This window comes from Pteronotus mesoamericanus, unplaced genomic scaffold (genome assembly GCF_021234165.1).
Source record: "Pteronotus mesoamericanus isolate MK-2021 breed Mesoamerican mustached bat unplaced genomic scaffold, CSHL_Meso_final contig_726, whole genome shotgun sequence".
NCBI classification, from domain to species: Eukaryota; Metazoa; Chordata; class Mammalia; order Chiroptera; family Mormoopidae; genus Pteronotus; species Pteronotus mesoamericanus.
Window position 1 is genome coordinate 1 of NW_026555243.1, and position 23,077 is coordinate 23,077.

At 55.7% G+C, this 23,077-nt stretch overlaps 1 protein-coding gene across 2 annotated transcripts; it reads left to right on the forward strand.

Moving 5' to 3' along the window:
• The first annotated feature begins 86 nt into the window (after positions 1–86).
• On the forward strand, positions 87–21,709 carry PIAS4 (protein inhibitor of activated STAT 4). Of its 2 annotated transcripts, none has more exons than XM_054582825.1 (11): positions 87–143; positions 5,356–5,782; positions 12,853–12,937; positions 13,737–13,778; positions 14,126–14,216; positions 14,327–14,455; positions 14,574–14,679; positions 16,900–16,973; positions 17,086–17,246; positions 19,878–20,008; positions 20,892–21,709. In XM_054582825.1, the coding sequence occupies exons 1-11, from the start codon at positions 117–119 to the stop codon at positions 21,158–21,160; spliced, it is 1,542 nt and encodes a 513-aa protein (XP_054438800.1). In that variant the 5' UTR covers positions 87–116; the 3' UTR covers positions 21,161–21,709. The 2 variants fall into 2 exon arrangements, with proteins under 2 accessions (XP_054438800.1, XP_054438802.1); XM_054582827.1 differs by having other exon boundaries at positions 17,170–17,246.
• The last annotated feature ends 1,368 nt before the right edge of the window (positions 21,710–23,077 follow it).

The following is a 23,077-nucleotide window of genomic DNA, read 5'->3' on the forward strand; positions in this document are numbered from 1 at the left end:
GGAGAAGGGCGTGCGGGTGCTAATTGGCCGCGGCGACGGCCCCGCCCGCGAGTGGCGGGCGGTCACGTGACGCGACGGCTGGGGGGCTCCCGGCGCGGGGGACGCTGGTGGCCAAGATGGCGGCGGAGCTGGTGGAGGCCAAAGTGAGTGAGCGGCAGCGGTGCCGGTCCGGGCGGGCGGACGAGGGGGCGGAGGCCAAGCGGCGGGCCGAAGTCTGCGCATTCCGCTTGGGATCTCCCGGCGCGGCCCGCCCGCAGCTCGGCGCCCAGCCCCCTCTCGCCCCCGGTCCCGGGGCTCCGGGTGCGGAAGGGGGGCGGGGAGGCCGGGGGCGGGGCCCCCAAACCTCACCCCAGTTTTTGCTCCGGGGATCGGCCCCAGCTTGAGGCGGGGTTCTCCCCACTCCAGTCTGAGCGGTTAGCGTCTGGGTCTCTCTAAACACGAGCATTGGGCCGCGCCTCCCAGCTTGAGGCACAGTCTCCCGGGACAGCATGATGGGCTGGGCTGCTCGTCTCCTCCTCGCCCAGAGCTGGGGTCCGTGCTCTTTGGCCTGGGGGAGTGTCTTCACGTCCACGCCCCTCGTGGCACAGAGGGCTGGCATCTGGGTCTCAGCTTCCCTTCCCTGCATGCCAAGCTGAGGTTGGCGACTCCCTGCTCAGAAGGGTCTCCTGACCCTTTTACCGCCGCTCCCACCATCTGGGGTGATGACCCAGGGCCCTGAACCGCCCCCAAACACATCGTGTCCTCTTCGGGTCTCTACCCCAGGCTGGAATTTAGGGCCCCTCTTGGGATCCAGAGTGTGTCCCAGAGCCCCGCCCCCTCTTGGTACGCTCCCTCCCACCCCCTGAGTGGACGCGTGTTAATTGAGCTTGCCCTGCTCGCTAGGATGGAGTCCTTATCCCTGTTCTTGGTCTAGACTCCCATCTCTACGTCTTGGATACCCGTCTCTGCCTTCTTTCTCTCTGTTTCCCCTCAGGACAGCATGTGTGAGGCTTTGGTCTCTGTACTGAGGGAACTAAATCTCACACTCGCAGAATCAGACCCTATTTCTAAATCTTGGATGCTTCCATATGCTCTACTCCCTAGTGAGTCTACTTCTCAGATCAGACGCCCCCCACACACACACATACACAGCCCCCAGAACCCCTACTTTAGATCCCTTTATGCGCCTAGCTCTGGCTTCTGAGCCCTTCTCTTCTTTCTGCTGGTCTCTTGTATTGATCCTTGGAGGATTCCAGCTGGTTCCAGGGTACGCAGGACTCTTTCTGTAGGATAGCTCCTGGTGCCTCTCCTTATACTCCAGTTTAGGGTTAAGGTTTCACATCCCATAGATACCATCTATTCTCCTAGCTTGGGACCCCTTTTAATGCTCTTGGGACTGAGCTGGGATCATCCCCACCCCAGGGATGTATCTTCTTTCAGGTGCCTCCCCTAGGTCAGGCTTCAGAACCCTTGCCCCAACTAGATTAGGGTTTTCCGATTCTTCCCTGATAAGTTAAGGGCAGTGATCCCAGGGACATTATTCAGAGGACGGAGGCAGCACCCCCTGCCCCTTTCTGGTCTTCCCTACCCAAGGTCCTAACCTGTGTTTCTCTCTCACCTTTCCCTCTCTATACATCTCTGTTCTTTTCCTTTTGGGATCTGAAATACAGCCCTCTAGGTTCTGTGATTAAAGGGTATTACCCTTCCTTCACTCCGGAGTGCCCCCATACCTAGACCATGCACACTTCTGTTCTCTAGGGTTTGGAGAAATTGAGACTTGTCCTGGAGATATGGAGGTTTAAACTCTGCAAGTCCAAGCAAGGTGGCAGCCTGCAGGCCTAAACAGCCCTGGAGCCCCAAAATGTAACCTCGAGGGGCTATCACTGTGACTCTGTCCCACTCCCCCCTCCTTTGCCAGAGGGTAGGGTCTGAAGTCTTTTTTATACCATCCAGGGCCTTGAAATATGATCTGATGAACTCTACTTGACCCTCTGGTGGCTGGGCCCCCCCCCCTTTAAATAGTCAATTAAATTAAGTGGGCTCTTTTTTCAGGTTCTCTAAAATACTAGCCTCTGTTCACGGGGGGGGGGGGGGGGGGGCGGGCTGGGGGGGGCGTGGTTGAGGCTGCAGCACCACTTGCTCTGTCCTAGGCAGTTTTCTTTCTCCACCAGCCTCTTGCTGTCACTGGAGTGCCTTCCATGTAATTGAAATGCACCCACTCGCGCCCCTTTTAGGCACTTTCCTAACCTTTCATATTGAGAGCTGGAGATTTTGTGGTTTGGGGTGCAAAACAGGCAGCTCCAAGGGGGAAAACAGCGGGGCGGGGGGGTGATAAACTCGGAAATCTGAGACTCTTAATCCAAGATCCCCGAGAGGAATTGAGGAGGAGGGGTCAGCCTGTGACTCCTCCTGGAGATACCATGTAGCATTTTGTACCCATCTTCCATTTCCTGGGGAGAGGGGCCTTAACTTTCCTCCCATGCTTATGCTGGAGAGGAGTTAAACTAAGTTCAGCTTCTTTCTCTAGGTTGATGTCTCTCCATGCAGCTAGTTGCGACTCTGTGAAGGCCTTGGGCCCTGGTGCTGTTTATAAACACAGATCTGAGGAAGTGATCTGCCAAGCGCTTGGGGCTTCCTCCTGAATGCTTATACCCCCTCACAACCCCCCACCCCCAAATGTCAAGGGCAGGCTCCACGGTGATGGCAGCTGCTGAGAAATCCTAATGGCAGCTTGAGGGGTGTGTCCCAGAGTCCTGGTGCTACAGCTCCGGATGTCCTAGCTGGTGGAATGGTCTAGACCTTGGGGTGGTGGTGGGTGGGGGGTCAGGGGGCTCCCAAGGGCAGGATGGCATCGGGAGATGTGTTGTGGTCAGACTCGGAAAGGCCTAGCCCACCTGCCTGTGGCTCCCTGGCAGGCCGTCAGCTTCCACATGACAGCGCCTCTCCCCTCACAGGCCTTGGGCCTCTTCCAGAAGAAACATCTTTGCAAGCCTTTTTTCTCTGCTCAAGGTAGGACGTTAGGCTGAGGGAGGTGAAGCCTCTTTGTTTCAAAGCATTCCAGACACTCTGAGGGTCAGCAGAATGCTTAGGACCCTAGATAGGGTTGTGCTGGGGAGTGAGGGTCCCCCCAGGCCTCCAGGCAAGTGGGTGTGAGTGGAAGGTCCAAGTGCCAGCCCTATTATTGCCACACAGAGAGGCCTTGGGTCAGCTGCTTCCCTCTGAGAGCCTCAGTTTTCTCACCTGCATAATGTTCACAGGTCCTTGTGAAATAAGTGACCGAGAAAGGCCCTTGTGGTACTTGGCACATGGTAGACATTCCCTGACTATAGAGCAGGAGTAGGAGGAAGACCCTGCAGCAGGAAAATGCTTCCCCGGAGGTTTTGCAAGCAGGACTGGACAGCCACACCTGCCACAAGCAGGAACCTGGTGGTGTACCGCTAGAAGGAATCTTAGAGAGCTCCCATCTTGCACTGACCGATGAGGGCCCGAAGCGCAGAAAGGCCTGACAGCAGTCCCAGGGTCGTCTGGGAACCTAGTGTGGAATCTGGAATTGAACCCAGAGCTCCTGAGTTAGACTCCACACCTCACCCTTAAATAGCTAGGAAATGGGAAACACCAGAGCCTCCTGGCATTGAGGCTGCTACATAAACCTTGGCAGGGTTCCCACCCACCTCCGACAGTCAGTCTTTCTCAAATTGAGTATGAGCGATTTATTGGTTTCTTTGGGTGCTGTCCTGCCCTGTGCTCGCCAGCTTTCCATATCCACTCTTGTCATTTGTACTGATTTTGCCCTTTCCCCCAGAAGTGTCTTTTTCCCCACTACATTTCATTCATCACAGGCCAGCTTCAGGGCTCAGCATGGGTGGTCTCAAACCCTGTTGGCCCATGCCTAGGGGACGCTTTGCATGTGAAGCATATTGGGGAACCCTCATTCCCCTTAGTCCCAGAGTCTCACAGAGGTAATGCCACCTCCAGGCAGCCCGAAGAGAACATTGGGATCAACTGAGCTCTTGTGTTTGGTTTGATTTAGTTGAAGGGATCCTGCCAGACCTCATTCATCATTCTGCCACAACTCAGTTAACAGCCTCTCCAGCTGCTGGATTTCCAGAGCTGCCTTCTTAGACCTGTGGTTTTTTGGGGGGGGGGGGTTGTTTGTTTTTATTGATTACTGAGAGAGAGAGAGAAACATTGATTTGTTGTTCCACTTATTTATGCATTCGTTGGTTGTTTCTTGTGTGTGCCCTTACCAGAGATCGAACCCACAACCTTGGCATATCAAGATGACACTAACCAACTGAGCTACCTGACCATGGCAGACCCATGGTTTTTAATCAGAGCTGATCCTGCCCCCAGGGGATACTGGAAGATATCTAGGGGATGTTTATGATTGTCGTGACCAGGTTTTAGGGGTGCTCCTGGCATGAGTGGGTCGGAGCCAGGGATGCTGCTTAACACCCCACAGTGCCCCAGGACAGCCCCCACAGGAACATTCCAGCTCCCATGTCCACATTGCTCAGGCAGAGAAAGTCTGCTAGAATGATCAGCTAATGTGCTCAGCTCTAGGTCAATGCAGGAGGCAGTATAGTAGAGAGAAACAACCTCTGGCATCAGAGTCGGCCCTGGGTTTGAATCCAGTCACATGGAGCTCTCACCAACCTGGAATGGGCGTTTTAAGGGTCAGAGTATGTAATGACGTGCCTAGGTTAGTCCCCCCAGGTGAATGGTATTAAGCTGTGGCTGTCACCCTCTAGACCAAAAGGAAAACATGTCTGTGGCTGAATTGGTTGCATATTTATTCTGTTTTTTATGAGTTAATTCATCATGTCCTTCCCATATCCCAGTGAAGTGGATCCTATCATCCTCCCCAATGAAGGGACTGAGGGTCAGAGAGACCATCAGTGTTTTCTGTTAGGGACACTGTTAGGCTGTTTACAGGTAAAGCAAGACTCCCAGTTCCTGCCCTGGGGATGCTTTTAGGCCTGAAGATGTGAAAAGAGAACCTAAAATAGAAGGTGGGGGGGCATTCAGGAATTTTTGCTGTGTTGGCGATGCTGAAGAAGGTTTCAGGAGGAGGAGGAGGGCGGCTGGGAGGGGGCATCATGTGAAATGTGAGCTGGTAGTGGAGGCGGGTCCAGGCCCAGGCCAGGGCCAATGGGGCTGATGCCAAAGCCTCCTTCTCTTAGGTTCCAGTCCCGCCAGCCAAAACTAAGCGGGCAGAGGGAGGGTGGGATCTTGTGGCAGCTGACAGGGTCTCATACTGTTAATCCCCCAGCTCTGTGCCCATGCAGCTCCAGGGAAGCCCCATACCTCATTGGTGGCCCCTGACTCTGGTAGCCTCCCCCTCTGAGCGTGTGTGTCTGTGGTTGCTCTTCCCAGAACATGGTGATGAGTTTCCGAGTCTCCGACCTTCAGATGCTCCTGGGTTTCGTCGGCAGGAGTAAGAGCGGACTTAAACACGAACTTGTCACCCGGGCCCTTCAGCTGGTCCAGTTTGACTGTAGCCCCGAGCTGTTTAAGAAGATCAAGGAGCTCTACGAGACACGCTACGCCAAGAAGAGCTCGGAGCCCGTCTCCCAGCCCCACCGGCCCCTGGACCCCCTGACCATGCACTCGACCTACGACCGGGCCAGCACAGTGCCCAGGACTCCCCTCACAGGCCCCAACATTGACTACCCTGTGCTCTATGGGAAGTACTTAAATGGACTCGGACGATTGCCCGCCAAGACCCTCAAGCCAGAAGTGCGCCTGGTAAAGCTGCCCTTCTTTAACATGCTAGATGAATTGCTGAAGCCCACCGAACTGGGTGAGTCCACCACCTCCCTTGGGGGTCCTGCCCTCCAAGTTCTCCTGGTGCCTGTGGCCAGCCACGTGACCAACCTGGAGTATTTTCTGAGGAGCAGCAAGGGCCAAGGGGCAGCAGAAGTCTTACCCCTCCTAGGAACCACAGGTGCCACCTTTGGGTCTTTAGATTAGTGACCCAGTGCCGTGTAACAAATTTCCCAAATACCAGCAGCTTAAAACAACCAACAGCCCCAGTTTCCAAGGGTCCGAACTCTGGGACGGTCTAGCTGGGTGGTTCTGACTCATAGTCCCTTATAAGGTGTCAGCGAGGGCTGGGGGTGGGTGTCAGCCTGATGTCAGCCTCAGATGCTGGGAAAGACTGACCAGCACAGCTTCCCAAGCCTTTAGGGCTCCAAGCGGAATGCCCTCAGCCTCTGGTTAACACTCAGATTGTCCCTGAGTGTTCCTTGAGACCCCTCCCACTCATTCATTCACTCGCTCACTCATACAGTGGATATTTGAGCTCCCCCCTCCACACAGATAACACAGAGCAGACAAAGCCCCCCTGCCCCGTGGAGGTTCCCTTTTTAGGGTGCTCCAGCCTGTGCCACCTCTGTAGGTCCTGTCACCTTCTGAACCTGATCCCATTCAACCCTCACATCCTTACTCGGCTCCTGCTACCTGCCAGGCACAGGCCCTGGTCATGAGTTTGTCTCTGGGTGCTGTGGCAGAGATCATGGTCCCTTCACACCTCTGCCCCTAATGCCCCATGCTTGGTTCCCTCCCTCCCATCCTGCTGACCCAGCATCCTCCCTGGCTCAGCCAAGAGCACCTCTTTGCATGCAGACTTCAGCATCAGCCCTGTGCCAGCCAGCCCGCTCTGTCCTGCCTTAGGTATGGGGAGAGGGGAGGAGGTGATACTGCCTCTCTCCTCCTACTTACAGACCTTGGGCTTTGTGAAGTTGGGCCAGAGGGGCTGTGGTTGTAAGTGAGGATGCAGAAGGTGGAGGGAGGAGTTGCTGGTGGTCCCAACCCTGGAGTCTGAGGCCTTCCACTGCTTGCTTTATGACATGAGGAGGTGTTTCTTGCTAGCCACCCCCGCCCCTGAGGAGAGCAGGTTGGCCCAGCAGCATCATCATGGAGTTGATGTGGTAGTGCGAGAGACCTAAGGCCCCTTCCTGAATTCCCCCAGAACAACTTCCCCTGTTTCTGCTCCTCAAATCTCTCTCTAGATGCTGGAGCCAACCCGCCACCACACCAGTGGGTTCTCTGGAAGATTTGGGGGTCCTCAGAACTGGCTGGCTAGCTGATCCTGAAGGCTGAGCCGACATTTCAGACTCCAGAATGATCTTCGTAATGGGGAGGCTGGATTTTCACTGGGAAGCTGCAGGGCAGGCTTGGAGCTTAGTGGGGGATGGGACTGGAGGTGACTTTGAACTCAGGCGGGTTGGCGGCCACTCATCCCCTGCCTGGACCATGAGCTTCCTTCCTGTACTGCAAGCCTGCAGTCAGTCCCACCCCACAATGCATTGCTTTGCCCTGAGCCCCCTGGGACCCTGGTCACCTGATCTCCGGGAGAGTCTGCTCCCCTGTCTACATCAGAAATTACTCTGCTGGTGGCTCAGAACAAAGAGGCTGACCCCGCCCTGCCTCTGCTTCTACCCATTCCCTGCCCCTGTCCCAAGGTGTACCTATTCCCTGGGAGTCCCATTTTCTCAGGTACCCTTGGGGGCTGCTCGGGTTCCCGGGGAGAGGCCTCACGGAGCACAGGCCCTGACCCAGAAACAGTCTGGTCCACTCTGTCCCCAGACCAACAGTAGTCCACCCACCTTACACCCTGGGTGCCTCCCCATGTGACTTCTGTCACACTGGCCTTGCCCAAGAGCCACTTCAGAAGACTGTGGCTCGGCCAGCTTCCTTTGAGGCCTTGCCACGACCTGCCAACCACAACAAGACCCACACACCTGTTCCCCAGAAGAGCTGCTGGCTGGCTCCTAGATGGAGCCTGTGCCAGGAGGACAGTAGACATAAATCACACGGAGTGGGATGTTTGGGATGGGAGACAGGAGGGTAAGAATAGAGCCAAAGACCCGGAGCTGGAAGGATCTTGGGAGACAGATGATCTGCTCCAGTAGGGTATGGGGCTGGCCAGAAGGGTCAGGAGACTGGCCCAAGGTCACACAGCATCTCTAGGAAGGGGCTCTGGGGCTGTGTACTCAGCCATCTTCTTGAATCTTGCCCTTCCCTACACCATCAGTGCCTGCACTTCTGCAGGGAGGCACCTGTTCTGAACCACACAAAAGTTCAGGACCTCAGGCCTCCTCTCTGCACAAGGGACCCATCTGTCTTCCCGTTCCCACCTGGACAGGCCGAAGGCCAGGCACTCCCAGGGAGGGGCACTTACTTCCAGATTGTAACAGAGTTTATAGAGGCCAGGAACATGGTCCTGGGTCATGCTGCTTTGGGATTCATTAGTCATCTTAAGGCCTGATGGTCCCCCAAGCCCAGCCACTTGGGGTGCCAGTGACCAGAGTCTGGATGGGAAGGCCCAGTCCTCCCTGTCAGGGTTGGGGGAGCAGGGAGGTCATCATGATGCTTTCAGGCAGAAGGGAGGCTCCCCAGCATCGTGTGGCCAGCACCCCACTGTGTGGGCTGCTCAGCCTGCCCCCACTGCCATCCTGTGTCGTGACAAGTCCAGGTGCCCTCCACCAGTTCTCCAGATGCCCCCTAGAGGTGCTCACCACACCCAGGTGGTTGAGAGCTACTGACCTAGCATCCGTCCCATTTTTTAGGACAGTGGTCCCCAACCTTTTTGGCACCAGGGGCCAGTTTCATGGAAGACAATTTTTCCTTGGACCGGGGTGGGGAGGATGATTTCCTGTTGATTCAGACATATTACATTCAAGCTCACTTCCTGCTGGGTGGCCTGGTTCCTAACAGACCTGGACTGGTACCAGTCCATGGCCCTAAGGTTGGGAACCCTTGGTTCAGGGCACACAGATGTCCTTCATCCAGCCTGAGCCCTTTGGCCGGCATTGCCTAAACAACAGAAAGGTAATCGGGTCTCTAGCTGGGCTCATTTTGCCAGGAAGCTGCACTAGAGGTGATTACATGGGGCTGGGTGAGGAATGCTCTGATTGGAGAATGCAGGGTTTTTAGGGGGCTGTCAGTACCAGGAGTCCCATACTGTGCATTTGTGGGGAGCTGGCTGTCAGAAAGTCTTCCTGGAGGAGGTGGCATTTCTGTCCATACCTGAGTGGTGAGTAGCAATAAACTGGACAAAGGAGGGAGCAGGGGAGTGTGTTCCAGGCAGAGGCCCAGTGGTAAGAGAGGGCTCATGAATGGAGGCCATTGTGACTAGAACATGGTGTGGCAGAGGAGGAGGGAAGGAGAACAGAGGCCAAAAAGCATGAGGAGAGTGGGCCAGGGGAAGCATGGGGACTGTCCCTAGGGCTTTAGAGTTGCCGAAGGTCCCATGAGCCTTTCCGGGTCTTGTTTTCTCTAGTCCTTTCTGAGGCAGGTATGATTCCTGAGGCACAGTGGCCTGCCTGCCATCCCATAGCCAGGTGTGGTACAGATGCAGGTCCATCCCATGACGTGGGAGTCTAGGCAGTCATAGGACACATCCCAGGTCCCTGGCTTCCAGCAGACAGGCTTCAGGCCAGTGAGATGGAAGACCAGTCCCATCGATTGACTTTTTAAAATGTGCCCCCCCCCCCGCCCCGCTTCCCTTCTCTCCTCCCTCCCTCCCGCCCTCCCTCCCTCCCTTCCTTTCTTTCATTCATTTATTGATTTTTTAGAGGAGGAGAGGAAGGGAGAGACAGAAACATTGATTTGTTGTTCCACTTATGTATGTATTCGTGGGTTGATTTTTGATGTGCCCTGACCGGGGATTGAACCATCAACCTTGGCATATCAGGATGATGCTCTAACCAACTGAGCTACTCAGCAGGGCAAACTTTTCTTTTTATTTAAACTTCTGTAGAATTACATGTTTACCATAGAAAACATGGGGTAATAGCAGAGAAACCCACTGTGGTTGTGCCCACTGGAGCATCCCTGCTGGTGGTATAGGCTTGCTGCCGCCTTTGTTGCACAGTGCGATCCTACCAAGATGTGACAGTACCCTGCTGTTGTTTTATCACCCTCCTCACCCCAGTATATTGTGAGCATCTGCTCAGGTCCTTAAGCATTTTTTGCTGGTTCAGTTTGCAAAGCTGCCTGGCAGCCTGGGGTGGAGATCGATGTGCGGGGCCCTCATGGTTGGTCAGTGCCTCGGATCTAGCCCAGGGGCTGGTTCCCAGAGTACTTGGAGCAGGGGGTGCCCTCCCTTCAGTCCCTGGAGGGGCGGGGGCAGAGGCTTCTGGCCCTTGGAGGAGGCGTGCATCCACGGCTACCCAGCTTGCAGCAGTGTGGGTGACAACTGAAGTACTCTTTGGCTCAGTTGTGTCCACAGTGAACCAAAGATGCCTGCACATTGTGCTGATCCTTAATGAGGTACAGGTTTTGGAGAAAAATGGAGCAGGGAAGGATGTGGGCAACGCCAGAATTTCGAGGGTTGGGTAGGGGGTGGCATTTGCACAAATTTAGAAAACACCAAGAAGGTGGAAATCATTAAGGAAGGGATGACCTGGAAGAGGGGATGGTGCATGCCAAGACCCCAAGTTGGGATGTGTTTGGCAGGTTGGGATAACAAGGGGTGGCCATGGTAGCTGCTGTGAAATCAAGGCCACAGAGGTGGACACACCCTCCTGGGGCCCGTGCAGCAGACGGTGAGCCCTGGGAGCCTGGAGACCAGTGAGCGGTGTGCATGCTGATCGCAACGGGCAGCCCTGGCGGGTTGGCTCGGTGGGTTGGAATGTCCCATGCACCAAGAAGTTGCAGATTCGGTTCCTGGTCAGGGTGCATACCTTGGTTTTGGGTTCTGTCCTTGGTGGGGGCGTATATGGGAGGCAACGGGTTGATGTTTCTCTTCTCCTCCCTCTTCCTCTCTAAACACAATAAGCACGTCCTTGGGTGGAGGTTAAAAAAAAAAAAAAAAAGAATGGACAGAGACGGTGGGAGAAGGAGAGCACTGGGTGCCAACAGGACTGGCTGAGGAGTTGTTGGGGGCAGGAGTCATGGATGCTGCCCGTATCTCAGCCCTGAGCAGCTGAAAGTGGAGCTGGTGAAGAACCCTCAGCCCCCTCCCAATGGTGTGGGGTGTGCCTTATCCCGGCTGAGGTGGCAGCTCACCTCTCTCCAGCCACCTGGCTTTCTGGGGAAGCAGTCAGCCCCCCCCAGGCCAGTGACACAGCTGAAAATCAGATCAGAGTCCCCATAGCTGCCCCACCTAGAAATAGAAGCCCTTCTGGGAAAGGGAGCCTGGGTTCTGGTCTTTCTGCCACCAGCTTGCTTGGCTTTCTTGCAGAGCTCCCTGGCCAGTGGGTAGCTCCCAGGAAGTTTGCTGGGGTCCTTTTCCCTTCCTCCCTGGAGGACACTGTAAGGTGGGGTCTGGTATCATTGACTTTCCACCTACTCTCGGCAGCCCAGCTCAGACATTGTGAGCACCTGCCTCCCCAATAAATAATTGCCCCTGGGCTCTTTGGACAGGTCTTAGGTGTCTGCAAGTGACCTGCCAGCATCCCCATACTCAGTTAGGTGGCCCTCCTCAGGACCCCAACTAGGACCCACAACAGGCAAGCATGAATGGCAGCATTGTGGCAGTTACAGCAGCCACCCCTTGCTGCGCACCAGCCACAGGCTTGGCTGTGCACCTTGAGAAGTGCACGGAGGACACCCAGGCTTGGGCCAGGATGGGGGTGTACGGCACCTCACCGAGCTGGGGTACAAACCCAGGCGGTCTGGCTTCTAAACTGGAACTTGTTTTAAGTTTGAATCACATTTGCTTAAATAGATTATCTAGTGTGGTTTAGAATTCAGAAGGTTTTAAGGCAGGAGTTGGCCGACTAGGGTGGGAGCCAGCCCCACTGGCTGCCTTTTTTCCTAAACTAAATTTTATTGGGGCCCAGCAATGCTCCTTAGTGCACTTACGGTCTCTGGCAGCTCCCATGGTACAAAGCAGAGTGGAGACATCGAGGCAGAGAACTTGTGGCTCAAAAAAGCCAAAAATATTTATACTCCAGCTCTTTATAGAACAGTCTGCCCACTGCTGTTCTAAAGGATTTCAGTATAAATTTTAAAAGCTCCATCTTAGCTCTCCCAACCACTCTGAGACTGCGATTGTGGCCAGTTCTTGCACCCCCTCCCTCAGAGATGTCCCTTGCACAGATAAGCCCATGTGCACTTGCACAGACCCCCTCCCCTGTTTGGTGGCACAAGTATCAACATGATAAACACGGTTCTACACCTGCTGTTTTCACATAACCAAAGCACCTTGGAGGTTACTCCTTATCAGAACACAGAGCAATGATCCTTTGTTATCTGTTTTCACAGTTGCATAGTGTTCCTTTGTATGAAAACCCCCCTACCCCACCCCCAGCCCTGAGCATACCTTAACCAGACCACATCGGTAGGCATTTAGGTGGTTAACAGTCTTCTCCTGATAGAACTGTTCTGAGTAATGTGTGACTACGAGCATTCGTTACCTGGTATATGTGAGTGTGTCTACATTGATGAACACATGTGCACTGGATGTGCCAGAAGAGCCGTTCGAGGTGGAGACAGAGCTGTTTGTTGCTGGTGCCTTACAAACCTCAAGAGAGCGGTCTGGTCCAAGGGCATGTGGCCTGTCTGTGCTGCATCCTCCTGGCCCAGCACAGCTCTTCTCCCCTAATAGAGGAGTTCTCAGTTTTCCTGATTAAGCACCTGAACCCTACAGGGATGAGAAGGCCACTGCTCCGAGAGTGGCCCTTTGTGGGGGACACAGAGGGATGAGTGGTAAGTGTTCCCTGAACCATAGGCTGAGGTTCGGCCCTGAACAGGAGTGGGTCCCCCCTCATCCTCATCCCTGGTGGTCCTGCCTGGGTGGGACTCAGCCTCCCATTTCCTGCTTCTCAGCCTGAAGAGGGTCAGGCAGCAAAAATGACCATGGCTGTGGTTAGCACCCTCAACAGGGACCAGATGTGACCCTGACCCCATGTTTGTCTTCAGTTCCACAGAATAATGAGAAGCTTCAAGAGAGCCCATGCATCTTCGCATTGACGCCCAGACAGGTGGAGCTGATCAGGAACTCCAGGTGCTCTGGGCCCCACCCTCTGCTGCTGTCCTCCAGGGCTAGATGGTGGGTGGGTGTGGTCTCAGGTGGCTTATGAGAGTGTTTAGCCAGATCTGGTGCAGACCCTGGGTTCCCCTTGTACCCTGTTCAGGGTCCATGTGCACAGTCAGCACACTCATCACTTTTGACCTACAGCCCCAAGAGGTGGGCTCCCCCTTTAACAAGGTCTGTCCCCCTCAGCCCTGCTGACATCAGGGCCAGGTCGTTCTCTGAGGGCGGCCATGCTGAGCACTGCTGGGTGCTGAGCAGTATCCCTGGCCCCTACCTCCTTGATGCCAGGAGCACCCCCAGTCGTGATGAGCACAGATGTCCAGTGTCCCCTGGGACAGAGTCACCCAGGTAGGGACACCGGGCTGTGCCCAGGTCTCCGACTCCTCTCTCTGAGGCTCTCCGTGTCCAGCTGAGACAGCAGTCACCACTGAAGCAGCTGCCGGTCGGGGCGCTCTGCACATGCCAGGCCCATACCCACCAACCTACTTAATATCCACACCAGAGCCCCCATTGTCCAGAGAGAGGAAGTCATTGCCCCAAGTTACCAGTGAGTAAATGGCAGGAGAGAACATTCTAGGGGCACCTATTGGCCTTCAGTTGCCAAGGGAGGTAGTGGATTAGGCTGCCTAGGTAGCAGGTTAAGCTACCTGGCTAGCCCAAGAGAGGCCAGTGGTCACTTGGCTGAAGGGTTGGCATGGTGTGCTAGGCTCACTCCCACCTCACTGACCCCTCCTTTCCTCTCCTTCCCCGTGGTTTCCTTGGGGCACAGAGAATTGCAGCCTGGGGTCAAGGCCGTGCAGGTCGTCCTAAGGTAAGCCCAGCTGTGCTGGCCCCCAAGGGAACCCTTGGCCACTTCCTCCCATCCTAAATGGCTGTAGCCCTGCCATGTCCCACCCCAAGTGCATCTCAGCCAGGCCCCCCTCCCTCATGACAGTCCTTCTGAGGCTCCTGGCTAGAGATGGAGTATTTTCCTCCCTTTTGTGCAAGGCTGTGGACACACCACCATTCATTCCTACTCAGACCCCTCCCCCCACCCAGTACAGCCCAACATTGTGATCTACGCCCCCAAGGCCAGACATGGCCCCAGTGTGTCATCGCCGCCTCTCGTAGGGGCCCTTTTCCTGCCCTTGGCCCCCATGGTCCCCATTGTCATTGCAGAATCTGTTACTCAGACACCAGCAGCCCTCAGGAGGACCAGTACCCGCCCAACATTGCTGTGAAGGTCAACCACAGCTACTGCTCAGTCCCGGTGAGCAGGCTCCCCAGGCAGGCCCACATCTGCTGTGGGGGGTGGCAAGCATGGAGGGAGGGGCAGGGGTTCGGACCATCTGTGGTGGCTGAGCCTCCATCTGCTCCCAGGGCTACTACCCCTCGAATAAGCCCGGAGTGGAACCCAAAAGGCCCTGCCGCCCCATCAACCTCACCCACCTCATGTACCTGTCCTCAGCCACCAACCGAATCACCGTCACCTGGGGGAACTACGGCAAGGTGAGCGGGATGGGTGCTGTTCACTTGCCTGCCCTGTCAGCCCTGCCACCCCTACCCCCGCTCTGCTCATCTTGCCTGTTGCCACGCCACCCTGACGCCCCTCCCACTCTACCCTCAGAGTTACTCGGTGGCCTTATATTTGGTGCGGCAACTGACCTCCTCAGAGCTGCTGCAGAGGTTGAAAACCATCGGGGTCAAGCACCCAGAGCTGTGCAAGGCACTGGGTGAGCACTGCGGCGCCTTCCCCTTGGTGACTGAGGGTGGTTTGGGCTCTCTCGCTGCTGACCCTCCCTTTGCTGGCTGGACGTAAGGAGTTTGTTGTCTGCTCGGGGATGGGTGGCGGGTGCGGGGGGGCAGTGCCAGTGGGGAAACCTGGACCTTCCAGGGTCGGTTGGCCACCCGGGGGGTCAGGGAGGCCTGGAGGTCTTTGGAGGGTGCTGAGCTGTCAGGGCAGAGCCCAGAGGTGAGCATGGGCGAGGGGTGCTCACAGGCCTGAGTGAGCCAGGGGCCTGGGTGGGCTGAGCATGTGGGGCTTGTTTGGAGCCTCGCAGGGGCTTTGAGGAGGAAGACCCTAGGTGATGGGTGTTCTTGGCAGAGGCTTCTGGCAACTGTGCAGGGAATGGGGTGCATGGGGCCAGGGGCGTGGAGAGGGGAGCAGAGGATGGATTCATGGCTGGAGGTACGTGGGGGATGGTCCAGGTCTGACCAGAAATGATGAGATCATTTTTTTCCTTTTTTGTACTTTTAACATCAAAAAATGTGTGGACGGACATACAGCATTGGATTAAACCACCATCAAAACTGGCAGACAAAACCCAGAATTAGTTCCTTCTCTTCCTGTGCCCCTGCACCAAGGGCTGCCCAGTCCCTAGCTTGTGCACAGGAATTCCTCCACTTGGTAGCTTTGTGGTGTCAGGCAAGTCACTGGCTCTCTACAGTCGCTGGGATGACTTCTGATGCCATCTGACCGGTGGAGACACGAACAGAGCTAGGGCTCTGTGACCCCAAGGCCTCAGTCTGTGCACCCTGCCCTGTTTTCTCCCTCTTCCCTCAGAGAGCCCTTACTTCAACCCCCGTCCCACCTGCCTATCTCCCTGTGGAGACAATGGCCAACTCGACCAGGGTGCCTGTTGCCCAGGGGCCGGGTTCGGCCTGGGGACTGGGCAAGGCTCATCCAGTCACCAGCAGCCTGCAGGATGGGGGTGGGGCACATGGAGGCCTGTGGCTTGACCCCTCAGTGAGGAGGCAGGAGCCGTGCAGCACTGTGGGCCGGGGGGTGTGTGTGAGAACTCGGGCCCCTGGCTGTCAGGTTTTCTCGCTGAAGGAAGCCCGTGGCATCCTTTCCATAGGCAGCCCTAAGCTGAGCGTCATCACAGTGGAACTTCTAGTCACAACTGGCAAGTCCTGTTTTGGTTTTTTTTGTTTTTTGTTTTTTCATTTGAACTCTTCCTGATGCACATGCCTTCTCTCTGTTGGGGGCAGCCAAGCCTTGCTTCAAAACCCAGTGCACACTGCATCCATTTTAGCTGCTTGGGGTCTTTTTAATGAGCTGAGGCCTCTGAGTCCACCGTTAGTACTTGTTAACCAGAGAGGGGAACCTTGGGATGGAAATTCAAACAGATGTGATTGGAGGCATGCTCACCCTTAACCCCAACCCCATGTGGCAGGGGAGAGGAGGCTTCGTACAGGGAGGGTAGGAGGAATCATGGGGTGCGGGGCAGTTCCGGCTCTGCAGGCCCAGGGTCCATTTGCCCGGAGCCATCTGGGGATGGAGTTTCACCGTGTGCACCTCAGGTTTGTTCACCAGTCTCCCTCTGTTTGAAAGCAAAACACGCAGGAAAAGGAAAGGAGGGAGACTGAGCGCCCCCTGCAGGCTGGTCCCAGGTGTGCGCTGGGTGCATTTCCTTCCGGTCTTTTTTTTTTTTTTTCCAGCATCGCATTCACAGTCGTGAAGTGGGCTTTAGGTGCTGTTGTGAACATGTTTCCGTGTTGTGTGTGACTGTGTGGTGGCGCCTCAGTCTTTTCCTTTACAAGAAAAGTAACATTTGATTGTGCAAGGGGAGCTGTCTGTGGGTTTGCTCCTGTACTTGCGGGGCTCATGGTGGGCATTTCTGGACTGGGGTATTGGTGCTCCTTAGTGGGCACTGTCTCAAAGCAGGGACCCTGCCTCCCCACCTAGGCTTTAGGGATGGTTTTCATTGGAATTAACAGGCACAGCGAGTAGCCCTGTTGATGGCTGTGTGTTGCCTGGATCTTTCCAGAAAAGTCCTGTGGGTTGTCAAAAGCCCCAGCAGGGTTGGCTTATTGGGGGGTTGGTGTCTCATGAGTGTGTCCAGGTTGTTGTGTCAGAAATAACTGTGGCTTCTGCCCAAGTTGCCTCCCCACCTGGCCCTGCAGCGCCTCTGCCCCTTCCCCACTAACACTGGCTGGTCTGTCCTCCGCAGTCAAAGAGAAGCTTCGCCTGGACCCTGACAGCGAGATTGCCACCACTGGCGTGCGGGTCTCCCTCATCTGCCCAGTGAGTCAATATGGTGGTTGGTCCCCCCTCCCTTGTGCATTGTGTGGGGGCTGCCTGGGGTGGGCAGTGCCTGGCTAGACGGCCGACTCACGCCCGCTTCCCCTTGCCCCAGCTGGTGAAGATGCGGCTGTCTGTGCCCTGCCGGGCGGAGACCTGTGCCCACCTGCAGTGCTTCGATGCCGTCTTCTACCTCCAGATGAACGAGAAGAAGCCTACTTGGATGTGCCCAGTGTGCGACAAACCAGCCCCCTACGACCAGCTCATCATAGACGGGTGAGTTGCAGGGGCACAGGAACCACGCTGCCTGCTGGGCTGCACTGGGTTCCACCCCTCACAGCTCTAGGCCTCGGGTAATGAGCAGCGGAGCCGTACACCTTAGAGGCTTCTGTGCCTTTTGGCAGTTTTAAAAGTCCCCGGTTACAAAGAAAGGCGCGACTTTCAGGGTTTTTGCCGTGCAGGTAGCTGCAGTGTAGCTTAGGGTTCAGAAGTGGGGCTCTGGGCCCAGGAGGTCCACTCTTCCCTGGGTGACCTTGTGTTCTGGGAGGCTGTTTTTCCCCACATAACATGGGGATCTGAGAACCCCTCACCTCCAGGCTGATGCACAATTCAGGAATAGCTTCCTGAAGTTTGTTCAATACAATGTTAGTCATGCTCTCTGTAGAAATGTGAAAAGGACACACATCTCCCCCAAATTCTGGTCATGTCCCACTTGTTCTCTTTCTAGACATCACTGCTACGTGGCCAGGCTGTCCCCCAGCTTAACAAGCAAGCCCTCCCCATGCCACAGGGGGACAAGGGGCGAAAGGCCATTCTCCCCAAAAGGGAAACTTTGCTTAGGTCTTAGGTTTCCAGAAACCGAGCCCAGCACCTGACTGAGCAGTTCCTGCCAGGCACTGGCCACGCCCACCCCTGTCCCCAGAGTCTGGCGGGGGTAGGGAGAGGCAGCAGCCTAGATAGGAGCTGGTGTGCTGGCACCTACCTTTGGACCCACCAGCCCTTGAAGGTTCAGACACGTAGCTTCGGGGTGTGCGTGCACAGGAGGGACGGGAATGACACCCTTTGACCTACAAGGGCTGGGCATGAATTTGTCCCCACGTTTAAGCACTCATTTCTGGTCACCTAGCTCAGGGTCTTGCCAAGCTGTCCCAGGAGGTGAGTTTTGATCGTCCCCACCTCACAGATAGAGAAACAGGCTTGGGGAAACAGCTACCTGTCCAGGGATATGCAGGTAGCTAGGCCAGAGCTCAAACCCAGGTCCAGCCAACTATGAGCCTGGGTCCCATCCCCGGAGGGGCCGAGAAGCCACAGCCTCCTATGCTGTCCAGCTTCGGCGGAGTGAGGAGGCCCCTGGGGCTGGGCATGAGGTCCGGGCCTGAATAGCAGCTCTGTTTCCAGCCTGGCAGCTGTGCAGCCCAGCACCCGCCTCCCCTCCCCCAGCAGGCCTAGAGTGGGTCACTCAGGCTCGGGTGGTGGCAGCTCTGGCAGGGCCGGGGACAGTGGCTCTGCCCCAGACAGACCACGATCCCAGCAAGCCCATGGGGCCTGGTGCAGCTCTAGAGGCTTGGTGGGGGAAGGGTTTTTGGTTCATGTAATTATTCTTCTAGGCTCTGCCATCTGTCCCTCCCTGGCCCTGAGCTAGGTGATCCAGTGTCCCCAAAAAGACTCTGTTTCAGACCCTAACATCAGGGAACTCCCACCTGAGTTTGGGGGTGGGAGGGATCCGAGCCAGACACAGAAACTCGGTTGTTTATGTCCTGCCTGGAGGAGGAAGAGGAGCTGTAGAGTGGGGCCTCGGAGAGTAAGCAGGAGTTTCCAGGTAGAGAAGCACATTGCAGGTGACCTGGGGTGGTGGGTCTATGAACATGGCAATGGAGAGGAAGCCTCAGGGTAGGGATGGCAAGGACCCCATCGGCCCCAGATGGTGTCCTGGAGCAGGACAGCCTCCCTCCTGTGTGACTGTGACCTAGGTGGTCAAATTCACTTGGAGGCAGGTGCATTTTTGACGCGGAACAAATGCTGGGGGCCGTGGCAACCCATTGCCACTGCAGCCTGTGCATTGGCTATTCCTCAGGTCTCCCCAGCTGCTGGTGGTGGGGGGTGCTGTGCCCGCCTCATCCTGCCTTGGGGGTGGGGTGGGGAGGGGAGACCGAGGCCCTGTGGCCAGGAAGTGGCAGGGAGCAGGACTGGAACCCAGGTCTGCTGCCACCTGGCCTGGTGGCCTCAGGGAGCTCACTCTCCTTCCCCAGGCCTCAGTTCTTCCATCTGTAAAATTGGCCTGGCTGTCAGTACCTTAGCAGCCAGTACCCGGGGCCAGAGCACGCCTTACCAGGCCTGACTCACTGTGGGCATGCTCTGGAAGATGCTGTCGTCTGTGTGGGAGTGAGGAGGCCCCACTTCTGCCCCCTGCTCTACCCCACAGCCTCTCCAGTGAGCTTTGAGTAGCATGTCCCTGCCATCCAGGCCTCATTTTCCTTATCTGTGAAAATGGGGGCCATACAGAATTGGGATGTGAGAATGGGGACCACTCGGTTAGAAGGCTGAATGGGCATGACTCTGCTGCTGCCAGCCCCCCATCCCCATGCTCCTAAGGAATTAGAGGGAGTGCTATCACCGTGCCACAAGAGAGTCACTGCAGGACCTCAAGGCAATCTGGCAGAGCCTCCTGGAGGGTCCAGCTTGTGCATGCCCCATGTAGCTGAGAGACCAGGCCTCTCCCCCTAGGACCTCAGGGTCCTGGGCCCTGGCTGGTGCTTTCCTGAAGCCACTTTGGCAAAGCGGGAAGTGGCTTAGCGAGCATCCTACCAGAATCCAGGGGAGTGGGGATGGGAGCATGGTGTGCGTGGCTCAGCCAGCCTAGGAGTCTGCCCCACTTTGTCTCTCCCCTTGCTCCTGCCCACCCCTCAGGCTCCTCTCCAAGATCCTGAGTGAGTGCGAGGATGCCGATGAGATTGAGTACCTGGTAGATGGCTCTTGGTGCCCGATCCGTGCCGAGAAGGAACGCAGCTGCAGCCCCCAGTGCCCCATCCTTGTGCTCGGTGAGTCCCTGGCCCAGGCCCTCAACTGCCCCCCATCGTTTGCCCCACTCTGTTCTGGGGGTTTGGCGATTTCTCAGTTTGACTTGTGTCCTGCCTATGGCATTTTCATCTAAGACACAGCCACCTCAGCCCTTATTGGCATGGCTCAGTGTATTGAGTATCATCCCACAAACCAAAGGGGCGCCGGTTCTGTTCCCAGTCAAGGCACATGCCTGGGTTTCGGGCCAGGTCCCCAGTTGAGGGCGCGTAAGAGGCAGCTAATCAGTTTTCTTTTGCACATCAATGTTTCTTTCCCTCTCTTTTTCTCCCTCCCTTCCCTTCTCTAAAAATAATAATAAATTTTTTAAGTAAATAAGTAAAACAGCCACCCCAAATGAAAACAAACAAAGAAAAAAGAAAACCAAAAAGGAAAAATAAATCATCCTGGCCTGGTAGTTCAGTTGGTTGGAGCATTGTCCAGATATGCCAAGGTTGCAGGTTCAGTCCTGGTTGGGGCATGTACAGGAGGCAGCCAGTGAGTGTATGGATGGATAGAATGGCAAATCAAGGTGTTTCTTTCTCCCTTCCCCTCTTTTTTCCTCTAAAGTCAATAAATAAAAATTTAAAAAAAAAAATCCTAATAGTTAAAAAAAACACACAACCACGCCGGGGGAGTGGATCCGCACAGAGTATGCCAGGCCAGGTTCAGAACTCCGCACTGCAGGCACGCGCAGCTGTTGAACACCTGCTGTGTGCCTGGTCCTATACAGGGCACTCCCCAAAGTCAGGGGGCCTCTGCATGAGGCAAAAGTGGCATCCCAGGATCGCCCCTGCCCTTCGCCACTTCGTTTCTCCATTCTGTGGGTCAGCAGTTGCCCTGAGCATCCGTCCCTGTCTCCCTCAGGCACCTCAGATGCCAATGGGCTCCTATCCAGCCCCAACGTTAATGGCGGCAATGGCAGCATGCTCGGGGGCTCTGGAGGCGGAGGCGGCACTGTGGGCAACACTGAGAATGGGAAGCCAGGAGCTGATGTGGTGGACCTCACGCTGGATAGCTCCTCATCCTCAGAGGAAGAGGAGGAAGAGGAGGAAGATGAGGAGGATGAGGACGAGGACGGCCCCCGGCCTAAGCGCCGCTGCCCCTTCCAGAAGGGCCTGGTGTCAGCCTGCTGACCGCTCACCGCCACCAACTGGCTGGACACTCAACTTTCCTGGTGCTCACCATGTGGAGGGGCGCAGGCGGGCCTTGGGGTGCAGAGGGAGGAGTGATTTTTTTTTTCTTCTTTTTATTGTTCATATGGTTTTCCACCCCTTTCCCTGGACCCTGGCACCTGTACCTCTGGACTCTCCTATTGGAGGATTAAAAAAAAGTAAAATCACACACAAAAAAAAAAGTAGAAAAAAAAATTTAAAAAAAACACCCAAACTCTTACAAACGAGGCAAGGCACCCCCACACAGCTGCTTCCCCAGCTGGAGTCAGAGCCCAAAAAAGGGGTGGGCAGGACACTGCACCCTCTCGGATGCCCCGCCTTTTCCGATGACCATTCCAGCTGGTGCAGAGGGACCTGGGGCTGATGGGGCAGCAGGGAGGACTGAGGCGGCAGCCACAACTTGGACATTCATCTCTTTCTTTGCTTTTCTTCTCTCTGCGAACTGTCCTCTCGCCCAGAGACCCTGGAATGGGCCTCTGAGCAGTGAGCTTTTTAGCCAAGAAGCCATGGAGTGGGTTGGGGTGGGGAGGGGGGCAGTGGGAGGCATGGGCTGGTGGGTGGGGGGCTTGGGCGGGCTAGGGAGGGTTTAGCCACAGATGTGTTGTATTTTTGAAAGTGCAATAACTTGGTATTTTGAAGACCCAGCATGTGGCCAGGACCCCCTTCAAGGCGGGGGCTTCAGGGTGTGGCACCGTGTGGCGTGGGGGGGTCTCAGTTTTTTAGCCAGCTACCTCTGTATCTCCAATTCAGGTTAACTTCCCTACGGAACAGCTCAGATGTCCACAGGTGCCGCCGCTGGGAAGGTGGCCACCTCCAAGGGGCAGCAGGAACTCCTGCCCCGTCCTCTTGATTTGGGGTGGTTCCTTCCCCGCTTCTTGCTCTTGGGTTTTCCGACGGGTACGAGGCCTGCCCTGCACCCCTTCCCCCTGGAGCCTCATACTCGTCTTCCAACAGGACTGGGCTGGGGGCCACCCTTCAGCAGCCTAATGGGCTCGGGGGGTCCAGCAACCACGGGGCTTCCATAGCCCACCCCAGATGCCTCCAGGGACTCGCAGCTGGGCGCTTGGCCTACCAAGCGCCATCCTTGCCCCTCGGAGGCTGTGCTTCCCCAGACCACCTCTGCCTGCCCTTCTGCTTTTTTTCTTCCCTGCCCTTCCCCCCTACCCCCAGCCTTGGATATTTGTCCTTTGTATAAACAGAACTCTACTAGTCAGGAAGCAATATCATTTCAGGTCTAAAGACAAAAGGGACATAAATCTGGTCGAGGGCAAATTCAGTTTTACTGTATAAACTCAGTTGCGCAGTCCAGCCCCTCTCCATCAGCACTGGCAGCTGAGGGCCGCTGTTTTCTAATATTTGTATTCTAATTTAATTGTTTTTTAAAAACGCAAATAAAATGGTCAAGGTGAAGCCACCAAGGCATCCACTTCTCTGTGCGTCTGAGGTGTCAGCTGGGGATGAGCGGACCAAAGGACCAGAACACCTGCCTCCCCGTCCCCAGTTCTCTCCTTTTTGCTGCATGACGTTTAGGATCCCAAAGGCACCACATTGAGTCAAACAAGGGAGATAACACTTTGAATTGCCTGGCCCGGTGTCCATCTGCTGGGCCTGGCACATTCAGCTCCTAAAAAAATGCTCAATGTCATGTCACCAGAGAAATGCAAATCAACCACTAGGAGGGCTAGAATCAAAGTGAGCGACAAGTGCTGGAGGAGCTGGAACCATAGGATGTTGCAGCTGCTGTGGTAATAGCCTGGCAGTTCCAAAAACTTAAAATGTGGAGTTACCATCTGACCCAGCAATTCCACCCAAGGGAAATGAAAACCTATTTTCTCATGAAAAGTTGCACATGAATCTTCTAGCAGCTTTACGATAGCC

Coding starts and splice junctions, on each gene's coding strand:
- PIAS4 (XM_054582825.1), top strand. CDS start 117: ATGGCGGCGGAGCTGGTGGAGGCCAAA. Junction 14,456..14,573: donor CCTGGGGGAACTACGGCAAG/GTGAGCGGGATG, acceptor CTCTACCCTCAG/AGTTACTCGGTGGCCTTATA. Junction 16,974..17,085: donor GGGTCTCCCTCATCTGCCCA/GTGAGTCAATAT, acceptor CCCTTGCCCCAG/CTGGTGAAGATGCGGCTGTC.